This window comes from Manacus candei, unplaced genomic scaffold, assembly GCF_025592945.1.
Source record: "Manacus candei isolate 608988 ecotype Guabito, Panama unplaced genomic scaffold, ASM2559294v1 h1tg000076l, whole genome shotgun sequence".
NCBI lineage: Eukaryota > Metazoa > Chordata > Aves > Passeriformes > Pipridae > Manacus > Manacus candei.
The window spans coordinates 546,665-561,031 of record NW_026138124.1 but is presented as its reverse complement, the minus strand read 5'-3'; the positions used below and the strand labels follow the sequence as shown (position 1 = coordinate 561,031).

The window sequence follows — 14,367 nt, the reverse complement described above, 5'->3', positions numbered from 1 at the left end:
GTGGTTAACATGGACATTAAAAGCATCCATGGCTGCTGAGTAATTATTCATGTCTCTGAACAGTTGCTGCCCTTGCAGGCTTGTACAGACACTGATGTAGAAGCTTGTGCTTCCCAATTTTTCCTGCCAGCCACACCAGCCAGGGACCAAGTGTCTCTAAAATGAAAGCTGAGAGTGTTGTACACAAGATGGCACAGAGGGAGAGGTGCCAACATGCCACCAGATACCCTGGCCCTGCTCCAGCCCAGTGCCAGGCTTACATGGCCTGGTGGAGAGTCCTGGGCAGCAGACAGGACAACATGAGCAAAAGAGAAATGCAATAGCTCAGGTCCAGAGCTAATGCACTGCAAATTCATTCAATGATACAGAAGCCAGCAGTGCTTGTGCCTCATATGTTCAGCCAGTCCCTCAAATATACTTACATTGCTTTTGGCTCGTAGGAGGAAATTAGATCAGGAGTTCGCCAGCAAAGCATTATCATCTAATAGAAGGTTTTTGGGTTTTTTTGGTTTGGGTTTTTCTTCCTGCTTCATGCTCCCTCCTAAGAAATCTTTGCAAGTGTGATTATGGAGCCTAGATCAAGCTGCTGACAAACAGACCAGCAATTTGGACACCACAGTAATTGATAGAAATACCCACGACGGGTGAAAAGGGATTCTTGTACTTGTCTGCAATAAAGAAAACAGACAATTCTATTCAATCTTTTTTTTCTGAAAGAAAGGAGTTTAGGAGCATTTTTGCTCTACATTACCGAACAATTTCCTTGGCAGCTAAACTATAAAAAATATAAAAGCAAAAAAATTCAAATAAACCAATAAAAATTTTATGGAATTGCCTGTGTTCAGATTATGGTTCCAATCTTCCTAGGCACTGTCCTTCTCCCTAGGTATTCCAACATACAGGTGGTGCAGGGATGGCTAGGGACCATCAGCAAGAAGCAGGAGCAGGTTGGTTGTGATGGGATCATCTTCCAGGGTTCGGAGCTACTCAGCAGGGCTGATTGTCATCTCATCATCTACCAATCTCTCCAAGATACAACTTCTCCTCAGGGGCCAAAAGCCATCTGAAAGTGACGATGAAGGAGTTGAAAACTGCACAGCAACAAGCAGCCAGTGGTCCTCACAGGTTGCCCAGGACATGCAAGGGAGTGCTCTGCCCTGCACATCTTGGTGGCGAGAAGTCCAAACCAGAATCAGTTTTCCTCAGCTGCAGAGCTGGGTATTTTTTTGTGCAAACTAACCATTCAGGAATCTTCATTGAGTGAGAGCATGTTTGTCCACATCCATCACCATCCTTCCCAGAGAGGTGATGTTCCTGGGAAGGTCCCCTGGCAGCACCAGCACAAGCAGTGTGTCAGAACTCTGCGCAGGAGCTTTCTCACACATCAGTGCTGTCCTCTACAGGGGCTTCCTGAGGCAAACACCAGGCCACCTTAGTTATTTTTGACTGAACACCATCAACTGTCACTGTTCCTTATATGCCTGCAGATCTATTAGCATGATGCCTCAGAGCTTTTTGGGTTTTTTTAACTTTTGTAGATTTTAGAAGTAGTTCTGTAGTGAATGTAGATTTTAATGTAGCTGTATTATATCCCTTACCCTTAACGTAGTAGTTACACATACCCAACTCTGTTACCTCATTCCATATCAATCCCTCTAAATTCCGTTAGCGTGTTTAGTCTTCTTTTCAAGGTAGAATTGTAGAAAAACACCCTAAGGCCTGGACCAGAAGATATCACACAGACACTGACCTTCAAGCCCAGAACTCTGGAGGAACTCCAAGAATTGTGCATGCTGCGAAGAAGATGAAGATGAGGAAGAAGGGGTCCCAAAGACCCCAAACCCAATTCCCAAAAGGGCATGTTGGGGGGCAGAACCAGGGCTGGACAAATCTGGGATTGGATGGACCTTATTATAAAATCATAGAACCACTGTCCAGAGGTGCACACATCCTTGGATCTCAAGCCTGAGATTAAAGGACCTACTCTCTGTATCTTATACACTAAATTGGCCTGGAGTCTTTTTTTCTCTGAGGTCTCTTAAGGCAACAGCACTTCTAAATGTAATCAGCATATTGCAACGTTATCTTCAATTATTTTGCACTCAGGTCTGTTGACATTTTGCCATGAAAAAGAAGGGGGTTTTTTTTGTACTGATTGAAACAGAAGACAGATTTACTGATGCAGACACCAGCAACATAACCAGCAACTTAAAATGAGTCATTAATGTTAGAAGAGCAACTGAAAGGAAGCTCACTACCCATAGACAAGTTGGATGCACCTCTTTCCAGCAGATTTTATAATCCTTTATAAGACCTTGAGCATGCAGTCAGCTCTCCATAGGCTGACACCAGCCAGTGTCCTAAAGCTGGAGGTTTCCAAGCTGGCAAGGTAATGTTGCACCATTAGAACAGAGAAGAAATCCTGTGCCACCACAGAGCAGAGCAATGATGGTGCTACATGTGGGGGTTGTTTTCTTAGTTCACTTCACCTGCTTGGAAACAAGTTGTGTTGATTTAGTCAGAGAAATGTGGAAAGTGTTTTGGAGAAAACTTTGCAGCAGTACAGGAGGAGAGATTGTGATCACAGGCTACACAACTGCAGTCACTTCTAGGGGCTTTCCCAGGATGGGCCATGCCCTAAGTGCAGCAGCCCCTCACTGGTGGGTGATGCTGGATTGCAGCCAGTTGCACAGATGACTCCCTGACCCTCAATGAACCATTCTCAGCACCCTTTCTCTCCTCCTTTTTGTCTTAAAAAGCTCCTGCCCATGCCCTTCTCAGAGTGGTATTAGTGTGCAGGTTAATGAGGAGCCTCATTACCCTCCAGTGACCATGCAGCAGCTAAGGCAGGTGTCCATCCATCTTCTTTGCTACCATTTGCCATTAGCAGGACAGGGCAAAGCAGCAGAGCTGCCTCCTCCCTGGGCCGCTGGCAGCAGCAGATGTGCCACAGCCCTGTGCCTCCAAGTCTGGTGGCAGTGATGAGATCCCAGCCTCTATAATGAGGACTGTGAAACCATTTTAGTAAGACAGGCCGGGGATGGCCTGTCCCTTCTAGGAATGCCCATTTCATAATCTTATTGGGAAAAATACTAATAAATAAATTTCATGATGCCTCATGGAGCTTCATTCCACTTAAACATCACCCCTCAAAAAACCCCACTCATGGAAAGTCTTTGCATGAGAATGCTCCAGTTCAGTTCAGCTACATCAACCTGCCTTTATACCCCATAGACCTGTAAATCTGAGTGTGAGACAGCTCTGCAATACATTCATTTTACAAAAGACTTAGATACTCCACTGGCAGCTTCTCCATGAATTACAGCACTGCAACTCCATCCCTCAATTGACCCCAGAGCCTCCAGTGTCACTGCTACCCACCAGCTCTCCCTGTCCAGCAGCACAGGCACATCAGTAGAGTTCCTTTCTCTGGATTAGGTAATCCTAATCAATCGAATTAACAGTCTAAACTGAGCAGTGTTTGAGCCATTAACAGGAGAACATAATTCGAGAAATGGCAAAGCCCAAGTTATATACTAGCTATATGGGAGATAAATATATATACACCCAAGTTTTGCAAATATATATATATATATATGCAAAACGTTATGTGGGGAAGCAAAGCCATTGTCTGAAGGTCACACAACTTGCAGACACATGAAATAAATGAAAGTCACTGTGCCGTCAAGCAGCTGCCACTCCTTGGAAAGGCTCCGGTGTGCACTGTGCTGATGAAAGACCCTGCACAGAAACCAGTGCTTCTCACTGGGACTGCAGAAATGGTATGGAAAAACATCCACCAGGCTTTCCTCCACCTTGCATCATCTGACACTGGCATACAATGGGCTTTAAACCCTGCCATGGCCAGGCAGGCAGATGGGGGTTGACCTGGAGGGCAGCACTGAGCCCTGGCTGGAGCTGCCCAGGAGCTCCAGAGGCAGTCAAGCTGTGGCACCACCGAGACGGAGCCTCCCACAACACCTGAGCCTCTATTCCATTAGCTTTAGCCTTGGATAAGGAACTTGCTCTAAGCTGTGCAGGCTACAAATGACTACAGGTAATGTCTATGAAGTCATGCTGCTTTGTGAGTAGCTGGAATGGGCTGGATAATGCGGGGAGGAGTGGATTGTGATGACTGCTGGGAAACAGTTCGAAACTTGGTTGTAGCTCAGACCAAGTCTTACTTTGGCATTAGCTGAACTCCTCAAAAATATAAATATAAATTAAAATTAAAAAATAATAGAAAAAACCAACAAAAACCCCAAAACCAACCAACCAACCAAAAAAAACACACAAAGAAGGAAGCAAGATCTTGCACTTCGGTGCATTATTAGTTTCCCAGCCTTGCCGTAGTGTCAGGAGAAGGTGGTTTCTGAAGGCACCCACCAGCCGTGCTGTCTGCTGAGCTGCATCCCACAACCCAGAATTGCTCCGGGCTTCGCAAAGGGATTCCTCTCAAATGCCTTCAGGCTTCTGAATTAAAGCACAGATGCTGTTTATACTGTTCTCTAGCATCTCGGTGCACTATATCTTTAAAAAATGATTTGAATCAAAGCTCTCATTCTTTAATTAAACCTCATTTAGCTGCCATCTGTCTTGGATCAAAATGGCTTCATGTTTTGCAACTCTTAATGAAGATTGTTATTGGATTTGTAAACACATAAGCAACACAAAACCCCCAAAAAACACCAAAGGCTTTGAAAAGTAATAAATGAGAAACACAGCGGAAGTGTTAAGATCATCTTCACTCATCTAATTGTAATGGAGTGGCTCCCATTCAGCAGATAATCGCAATATTCACAAAAAACAAGTGCCACTCTGACTGCAGGATCAAGATTAGGGAAGCTGTAAGAATTACAGTTGAGGGAAGCCAGTAATAAAATAAATGATCTATCATTTTTCCAAAGTGGGAAGGGTCAGCGCTCCTAGGTCACAAGCAAACACAGGCACCAGGGCAAGAGTTTCCCACTTCAGCCATGGAAAATGGAAGTGGATATTGTGGCCCTTAAACTACTCAAAATTACAGCAGGAATCACTGCTATTCAGTCTGCAAAATATACCTGTTATAAGAACCCAGCAGCCTCAAAACCCAGCCAGGGGAACCTGGAGGTGCCAGGCAGATGCGGGGCTCCCTGGCTTAGCATACAGGGCAGGGCACAAGCTGCCTATTAGAAAGTGGGGCTTGGGGATATGCAGAGCTCCATATCATGGATCAGGAAACTTAGGGAAGAAAATCTGAGCCCAGAGCTTTGGCTTAGCCCATGCCAGAGCAGCACAGCCAGCCTTCCTCTGCCCCATCTTGCTCACCAGACTCCAAGCTGAGGATGCTGAGGATGCCAGCAGGAGAAGAGTCTCCTTGGTCAGTTTCCACCCCCCTCAACCATTTACAGCCTTTATGGTTACATTCAGCTCTCTGAATCAAATCATTAGTTCCCAGCACAGCTCCCATTCTCTAATTTAACTCTGTAGCCTGCACTCACCCCTGCCTTTTGGCAGCATCATTAGGGCCTGTGTGAGCACAGCCCCACCCCACCAGAGCCTCTGTTTGAGGGACGCTGGGATGGGCAGCCTCCAACATCCCCATCATTACTGATCTGCACAACTGCCTTTGGTGCTCTGGCATCAGACCTTTATGTTCTTCACAGAAAAAAAAAATCAAAATATAATGAGTGTGCTCTCTTAGGTGACACCGACTCAGTGGGATCTGACCTGTGAAAAAGCCCTTTTCAGACATTTAGGAAGAGAAAAATGTATTTTTACCTCTGAATCATGTTTCTTTGTTTCCTAATTGGAGATGCTGCAGGTTTGAGCATCAGGCAGAAACAAGACTCAGATTTTGATGCCAACTGCTCAGATGTCAAACTGTATTTATAATTGGGGTCACTGATACAGGCTTTGCCACCTTTGTGCACTATCCTACATTTGTTTCGGATTTTGTTTATCTCATGTGATCATTTACATCTAACTGTAGAGGAAATGCAAGTCCAGAGACAGGAAATAAAACTGCAGCTGTCTTGAAACACTTCTACTCACCATCAAATAACACTTCTACCAACCGTCCGAAACTCTTCTGTGGCCTTAAGAGACATGGACTCAAGCAGACCAAAAACATGTAAAACAAATAAAGCATGGCATTGCACTCAGAAAAACTGTAATGAGTGACTTTGATCCTGTGTCCACCACAGTCCACCCGCTGGCAGACCACAGCTGCTGCTGTCATGGCAGGTTTGCTCTGTGACAAGGCTCTGACCCATCCTGCATCCTGGAGGGACACCCAGCAATGGTCACCCCCCCAGTGATGCCATGTATTGCTGCTTGGGATGACTCCAAAGTTACAATCCTCTGGTGGCTCATGCTGAGCTGCATTTAACTACACCCAAGCCAGATGTTTCTTATGCCAGGATTAGTTCCCACGGTGTCTCACCTGTGCATGGCTCTCAGCAGGCATAAAGCACAAATTAAAAATGTGCAATGGTTAGTAACAGCAGTCAGGGCCATTTGCTTCTGCTGCCAAACTCCAGAGGTGGAATATACAAGGCAGAAATTTCAAATAATATCCCTCAATTTATTGCCTTGTTTCTTATATGGGGCAAAGTGGCCCAGGGTGTGTGGAGGAGCCCAGGGGTTTCCCCAGATGCCCTCAGCATTGCCATTTGCAGTGGCCAAGCAATCTGGAACCTGTGCAGCCTCAGCAGGATCAGCCTGGAGAGAAGGAAGTGCAGGGGGGACCTTCTTGCTCTATACAACTACTTAGAAGGACAACTACCTAGCCAGGTGGGGGTCGGTCTCTTCTCCCAGGTAACAAAAGGAAATGGCCTCAAGTTGCACCAGGGGAGGTTTAGACTGCATGTTATGGAAAAGTCTTCACCAAAAGGGAGGTCAGGCATTGGAACAGGCTGTCCAGGGAAGTGCAAGAGTCACCATCCCTGGAAGTGCGAGAGTCACCATCATCCCACTCAAATCCCATTCAAATCCATGTGGATGTGGTTCATAGGGATGTGGTTTAGTGGCGAACATGGCAGAGCTGGGTTAATGGTTGGACTCGATCTTAAAGGTCTTTTCCAAATGAAACAATTCTGTGATTCTATTGAAGGAACTTCCTCCCCCATAAGCCTCCCAGAAAGCCATAGAGCCGTAGAATGATAATCATAAAATCATAAATAGTGAAGGACTTCAATGGATGAAAATCTTTTCCTGGTTTAGACTCTGGTTAAACTCATGCAACCCAATGCTTCTGTGCCTTCCCAAGACCTGGGATGGCAGGAGGCTGGAAGGGAAGGCTTGGGAGGATCTCACCTCTTGGGAGGCCTGAAACCTCCTTCCTTCTTAATGCAAATGCACTTCAGCTCCAGAGCTGACAGGACTCATGAGTGCAGGTGCCTGATGTTCAGAAGGGCTGGTTCCCTCTCCTCTGTCACCACTGCAGTTCGGTACCACTCCCCTGGCAGCTCTGTACATGGATTTTTACAACTTTGATTTAAATTAAATGAAACATTAAAACATTGCAGACCTCTTGACTTCAAGCACTGGTGACACTACGGATTTACTGAGCAGCCAAAGCCTGACAAGGTCTGTCCAGGGGTGCCCTTCTGCCCTTACTCTTACCTATAAATCTATTTATCAATACTATATGTAATAAAATAAGTACTTTTAAGAGCAAGGCAACACTTTTTATTTTTATTTAAAAAGGCCTTGATGGCAGGAATATAGTGTAAAAATCATTGGAAAAACTAAAAGGCATTGATACATATTGGAATATACACTTTTTACATAAATTACATTTATTTATTTATTTATTTATTCTCTCATTTGAGGTTCTTATTCAGTATTGAGGTCTAATAGTTAATAGGTCCTGGGATCTGGACGTTTAGACCACCATAGTCTAACATGTACATGTTCATGGGCCATTGCTGAAAGAGAGGGAGAGAAAAAGAAGGCAAAAGTCTCTGTTAGGACACAACACAAAACCATACACACACCAAACCTCTGACATGTTTCGACACCAGCCGTTGCTCCCACTTTCCAAGGAGAGGAGAAGAACCAACCCCAAATCAAAAAACCATTGGCAAACTTGACAAAAAAACTTCTAAATTTGTATTTCTCTTGCTCTTTTGGGGGGGAGTTTTATTTTGTATCATCCACAACCAAAGCCAAGCCCTGAGGGAGTGCAGCTGTATGCATCTCCCTGATTTGTTTCCTATTTTTGTGGGTTTGTGGCATGCTGAAGCTCTGCATCACTCCCAGGACTGAGCTGGAGGTACACCCGGCACAGCTCAGATCATGGGGAACCACTGGGTCCTGCCAAGAGGCGCTACAGGCCCGAGACGATGCCACCAGCATCTGTGTTTTAACCCAGTGGGGTGGGAGAATTTGCCCGAGTCTGTGTGCAGCTCACGTGTGGCTCCCACTAAAGCTGAGTACCCCCATGGCACCCAGCAGGGATGTGGGAGAGCCCCAAGCAGTGGCAGACGCTTTGGTCTGCTGACCTCCCCCAGAGAAACCAAGCAGGAAAAGGTAGCCCCACAGGTGTGTCCCCTTCTTTGCCAAACCTGCTTGTGCCATTTTACATCACACTTAATAGTGTTTGTCAGGCAGAGGGAGGTGGTGACGGTTCGAGAACAAAGAGCAGCATCCAGAAGCAGAAAGATAGGTAGGCAGTAACCCCCCTAATATTTGGAAGGCTTTACCACAAGTGAGATCTGATTTGTTGATGATGTAGACTCCATATTGGAAGAGGAGGAAGAGGAAGACGAGGAAGAGGAAGATACCAAGTTTCCTTCAGAGATCCTCTTCCGCTTCCGTTTGGGAACACTGATGTCTTTCTCTGCAAGGAGAGAGGAAAGGCGTGAGGTGTCCAAGCCCTGCAAGTGGCCCCTAAATGTGGAGTCTCTTCCTGCCGCTCTGACCTCGCCTCCCACAGAACATCTCCCCACAGCAATCTGCTCAGCCTCCATGATCTGGCACAGAGCTGCCAGCTTTCCTTACATTGAAGGCATGCTCTTGCTTGCCAGATCTCCCTTCTCTAAAAAGCCACCCATTTTCATAACACTAATAGGATCATAATTTTCTCTAGGGTTGCTAATTCTGACACATTTGATTAAAACTGGCTGAGATTTATTGGGGAGGATGGGACAGAGAGAGAAACACATTCCCAGTGATCACAGAAACCTTGTTTCCTTAGAAGTTCAAAAGCTAAACAATGGATTAAATTTAACCAGTGAATAAATTGCTCATGGTGAGTAAATTGCTAATGGGAGAGAGATAATCACATCCTCCAGAATATGCTGGAAGTTTGAGACGAACAGCCCAGTCTTCCTGCAGCTCACAGAACTGGAATCATTTAAGAGGATGGTTTGCTAATGAACAGATGCTTAGCCTACTGAGGTAGGATCTTCTCCCCAGCCAGCCCTAGGGATGTGGGAGGTTTGAACACCACCTCACAACCCCCATCCATTTTGCCTTTGTATTTTCTCTCCTGTAGAGCTGGGAAAGCCAGTTATGTCCTAGCCCTTCCCTTACCTGTTTGTTTGACCTCGGGGCAGATTTCAGCAAATGGCCTGTGGAAGAGACAATGGGTGAGTCAGGCAGATGCTGTTGTTTCACCCTGTGTGCCTGCCCATGCTGGGACACAGCCCAGACCCCAACCCTGAGCTGCCTCCTCCAACACCCCTTTGCACAGAGAGGGGACTCAGAGGATCCCCAGTGTGCCCCAGAGGGAAGCAACCTGAAAGAACTCAGCTGGGTCTCTGAGTTTCCTGCCCCCATGTCATGTCCCTTCCCAGCATGATCATCAGAAATTGCACAAGAAAGAGGGGAAAAATCAGCCCTGCTAACCCTTTGCTGTGCCTACCCACAGGCGAGCACCTCCCTGCAGCACAGGACAATGTACATGGTGGCTCTGGTGGCCCTGTGGTGAGTTACCCCACTCGTGGCTGAAGAAGCAAAGACAACACTTAAAGAACAGTAACCTCCCCCATCACAAAGCTGGGGGGACTTACTGGAGCTGGTTTATAATCACCATCCGAATGCTCTCCCGTGCCTTCAAGATCTTCTCCAGCCGATGAATGTCATAGGTATTGGGATTTCTGAACGGGATATCGTCTGGCAACCCAGTAACCTCCACGGCATCAGGACTGTCCCTGATGAGTTTATAGGGCACCATGACAGGCCGGTTCAAGCCCAGAGCCTCTCCTGTAATGGCAGAGCAGAGGACAGCATACCAGCTTTACCCCAAGGGGCTCCAGACCCAACCAACTGAAGGACCAAGAGCCCCAGGGGACTTTGGGATGCCATGGCTGCCATAATGCCTGACCTTTGCTGCAGCCACACCCCACCCAGCTGTTTCACATCTACTTGCCCAATTTACTGTCTGCTCTATTAGCCTCCATTTAGAATTCTGCAGGAGCCTCTGGTGAGTTCAGAGCACGCCCATTGCACCAGCAGCTGGACCAGCAGCAGCAGCATGAGAGACAACCCAGGACAGGGGGCAAATGGGAGAGATTTGCCCATTTCCACTTCCCTCTAGGGGATCACTGGGGTGGATATCACTGCCATGCCTCATCATCACATCACATCACAGTCACATCACTCTTGCCCATTTTTTGGAATCAGTTTCTCTCTTTGGCCTCCACAACATCCTATGGCAGCGAAATACCACAATTTAATTCCTTGTTGCATTAGAAGCACTTCCTTCTGTGCGATTAAACCTGCTGCTCACCTCTCCGGATACCCCTTCAGTTCCTACTTGATGGGGAGCAGTGAACATCCCTCCCTCCTGTGCTGGTTCTTTCTGACTGTAAGAGCCTGTTCCCACCTTGTGTCTCTGCAGCCCAAAACATGAAGGTGTGAGTGGTGCCTCAGCCACATTTTTGGATTTCCTCACAGAAAGTTTGTCCCTGGAGCCTACCTGGCATCTTCTGCTCCATAAACAGTGCCAGGACCATGAGAAAGCAGGGATCTGCTGTGGGCTCAGCCCTCCCAAGGGTTGAATGGATAGAGATGCTCAGAGCATTGGCACCAGCCTCCTGGGGCGCTGTGCACATAAGCTGGCACCTCCAGTGACACAAATCCACCCTCAAAGCAGCACACAGCCCTTGCTGCAAGCAGCACCTCAAAATAAACAGGACTGGGAAGGGTGAGCAGCCTTGACAAGAGGAGATGAGAAAGGACAGCAATGACATTCCCTGCTGCTTTGCTATGAGTTTGGCTATTTTCCTTCTCCCTCAGGCAGTTATTTTGGGGAGGGAGGCTAGACACCACACTGAAGCTGTGGGGTGCCACTGAACTGCTGTGGCCTGGCTGTGAAGCCCTGGGGACTCAGAGGCTGAAAAATAACTGCACAGCTGTGCCCCTATGATGGCAAGGGGCAGCCAAGAGCAGAGGCAGCCCAACCTGCAGGGTCAAGATGCAGGGTCATGCACCCTACGCTGGCTCCTACAGACCCCCCACCCCCAGCTATTCCTGCTGCTCCTTTTCCCAAGGATGGGTGGAAGGAGAGGTTTGCTGGGTAGCACAAGGAGCCTGCAGATGGCATTTTCAAATTGTCACTATTCTGACCTCCTTTTCCACTGCAGCTTCAGCAAACTGTTCCCCACACGTGCTGCATGTCAGGATGGGGTTCCAGCCTTGCTCTCAGCCTGGCAGGCAGGGGCTGGCACAGGGCAGCACACTCGGTATTTGGCTCATGCCAGATCAGGACATGTTAAAAATGCATCAAAGACTGACAGCAGACTGAACAAATCCTGCTTCTGTACTGCATTTTGCCATCCTCCTTCCCCTTGCCAAGGATGAGCTGTCAACAAGCAGGTCACAGTCCCAGCTGCCAGAAGCAAGACACAGGGATGTTCCTGGGGAAAGGCTGTAACATGGAGCAGCAGGATGGAACCTGCGCTGCGGCAGCTGCGGTGTGCTCAGGCTATAAATAGAGGCCTTTGGTGGAATTAATTTTAACTACAGCTGCTGTCAGCAAAACCAGGCTCCCTCTGTGATGCATGCAGGCGGAGACTCACCGTATTTTTCATTGAAAAGCTCTTTCACTTGCTCTCGGAGAATCACCTTCTCTCCGAGCCTGTTGGCATCATCCTCATCTGCAAAAGCAAGGACAGGCATGAACACACCTTGTTTCCTTCTGAGCCCCTGGAAAACTAATCCCACTGCCAAAATGCACGACGGTGTCCCCATCCATCTGCCTCAGCGTGGCCTGGGGACACCTCAGAGGTGCTGCTCTATCCTTGCACCCTGTGATGCCTTTCAGAGCTGTGCAAAGCAGCTCTAAAATGTTGACAGATCTCCATTTGCCATGCACTGCCATGGCTGAGAGCATTTTACGTCTACATTGAGGGGTGTATGACTAGAAAATTACTAGAAAAAATGCAAAGCAATGGATGCTCAAGCCCTCAGTGCCGTGAATGCTCCCACAAGCGACATCAAGGAACGAGAGAACACTTTTATGGCTAGGCTCTTAAGTACAGTATTGTTTTATAATATGTCATATAATCAGCTTGGCTTTACTAGCTTTTTCAATTATCCTCATCATGCTAAACAGTTTCTCCTCCATTCTCTCATTTCAAACGATGTGTCTAATTCAGTAGATTTTTACCCTCAGCTATTTAGCATCCTCAGGAGGCTCCAGGACAAACAAGTGGGGTCACTACAGGTCCCCTTCGATGCTTTTTTACCCCTACAGGTATAAAGCACCAAGTGAACGAACTTTATCTGCCTCTTGCTGGGGTCACCCCTCCAGTCCTGAGCCAGTTGTGATGTGCTGTGCAGGATCAGCTCAGTGGGGTCTCCTTCCCACATTCTCTCCTCCCAAAGAGAACCCTCACTGCACCCAAGGCAGGCACTGTCACCCTGGCTGGCAAGCCACTGGGTAGACATCATGGAATCCCTGAAAGGTTTGGGTTGAAAAGGACCTTAAAGACCATGCAGTTCCAACTCCCTGCCACAGGCAGGGACATCTTCCACTAGACCAGTTTGCTCCAAGCCCTGTCCAACCTGGCCTTGAACACTTCCAGGGATGGGGCAGCCACAGCTTCTTCGGGCAACCTGTGCCAGTGCCTCATCCACCCTCACAGGGGGGAATTTCTTCCCAATATTCCATTTAACCCTGCCCTCTGCCAGTGTGAAGATATTCCCCCTTGTCCTCTCACTTGTTCAAAGTTTGTCTCCAGCTCTCTTGGAGAGAGTAGCCCTTAGGTACTGGAAAGGGCTCTAAGGTCTCCCCAGAGCCCTCTCTTCTCCAGGTGAACACCTCCAGCTCTCCCAGCCTGTTTCCATGGCAGAAGTGCTCCAGCCCTTGGGGTATCTTTGTGGCCTCCTCTGGACTCGTTTCAACAGATTCAGGTCTTTCTTGTGTTGAGGGCCACAGAGCTGGATGCAGTGCTCCAGGTGGGGTCTCACAGTGGGTTTTTATAGCATTAAGGTGAGCCCTGTAAACCCTGGCATGAGGGATCCAAGCATCCTCTGCCTCCAGTCTGAAGCTATTTAGTTTCATTTTAAGCAATCACATGATTATGATTTTTGATTATTTTGAGCACATGATTTTTGTTTTGATTTTAAGTAAACAAATGGCTGGCAGGTTTGTTTTAAACACAAGGTGAAAACCCATCGTGAGTCCCTCAGCATGGGACTGAGCCCAGCACTCAGCACCCCTGGCAGAAACAACCCCATCCCACACCTCAGCCACTCTGCTGCTGCAGGTGCTGGAGAGAAGCTGGCACCCTTAAACCTCTGCACTCTGCTACTGTACAGTACAGCCTCAAAAAAGCCTCTTCTCCACCTGGAAAACAATTGTTTTGCCTTGATATAACTAGGAAAAAACAAAAAGACATTTCTGCAAAGAAACCCCAGGGCCAAGTTGTGCTTCAGATCCAGAAAGGGCAACAAAGGAGCTTGAATGGCATGGAACAAAAAATAAATAGAATAGATGAAACTTAAAGGTTGCCAGGGAGCTCTGATTTCAAGGTGATGCCTTCCAGCGCTGCTTCAGAGGTCATGGCAGGCGAGCAGGGGCCAACCCTATAGGCTCCCTCTGTGACTTCCTTGTCATCGATGCTCAGTTTCTGGGCTGTATATACACACCCGTGTGGATGTGTAGATGGTAGCAGACAAAGAAACACCAAAATTCAGTGTTCTCACTCATGTAATTCTCTGGGACTGAAAAATGAAGCAGCTCTTTCCTTTCCGCTCATGCCCCAAGCGATGTGAGTGCCAAAAACAAGATCCCAAGGGGTTTTTTCCACCTTGCAGTGGGCAGTACTCATGAATTCCCATCTAAGGACACAAACAAATATGAAAAACCTGGAACTGAGCATGCATAACAGAGAAGCCAAAGAGGAGGCTCTGCCCACTGGCGCTGCTTCTTGG

The 14,367-nt window shown here is 47.4% G+C and overlaps 1 protein-coding gene across 2 annotated transcripts in view; it reads right to left on the bottom strand.

Moving 5' to 3' along the window:
- Window positions 1-7,648: 7,648 nt before the first annotated feature.
- GTF2IRD1 (GTF2I repeat domain containing 1) overlaps window positions 7,649-14,367 on the bottom strand; it is a 72,782-nt gene continuing 66,063 nt past the window's right edge. For both annotated transcript variants that reach the window (XM_051809582.1, XM_051809583.1), the window contains 5 exons: window positions 12,009-12,086; window positions 9,999-10,191; window positions 9,520-9,557; window positions 8,688-8,824; window positions 7,649-7,910 (listed from right to left, as the gene is read on the bottom strand). In XM_051809582.1, coding sequence (XP_051665542.1) covers window positions 7,836-7,910; window positions 8,688-8,824; window positions 9,520-9,557; window positions 9,999-10,191; window positions 12,009-12,086 — 521 coding nt within the window. In that variant the 3' untranslated portion in view covers window positions 7,649-7,835. The remainder of the gene's footprint in view (window positions 7,911-8,687; window positions 8,825-9,519; window positions 9,558-9,998; window positions 10,192-12,008; window positions 12,087-14,367) is intronic.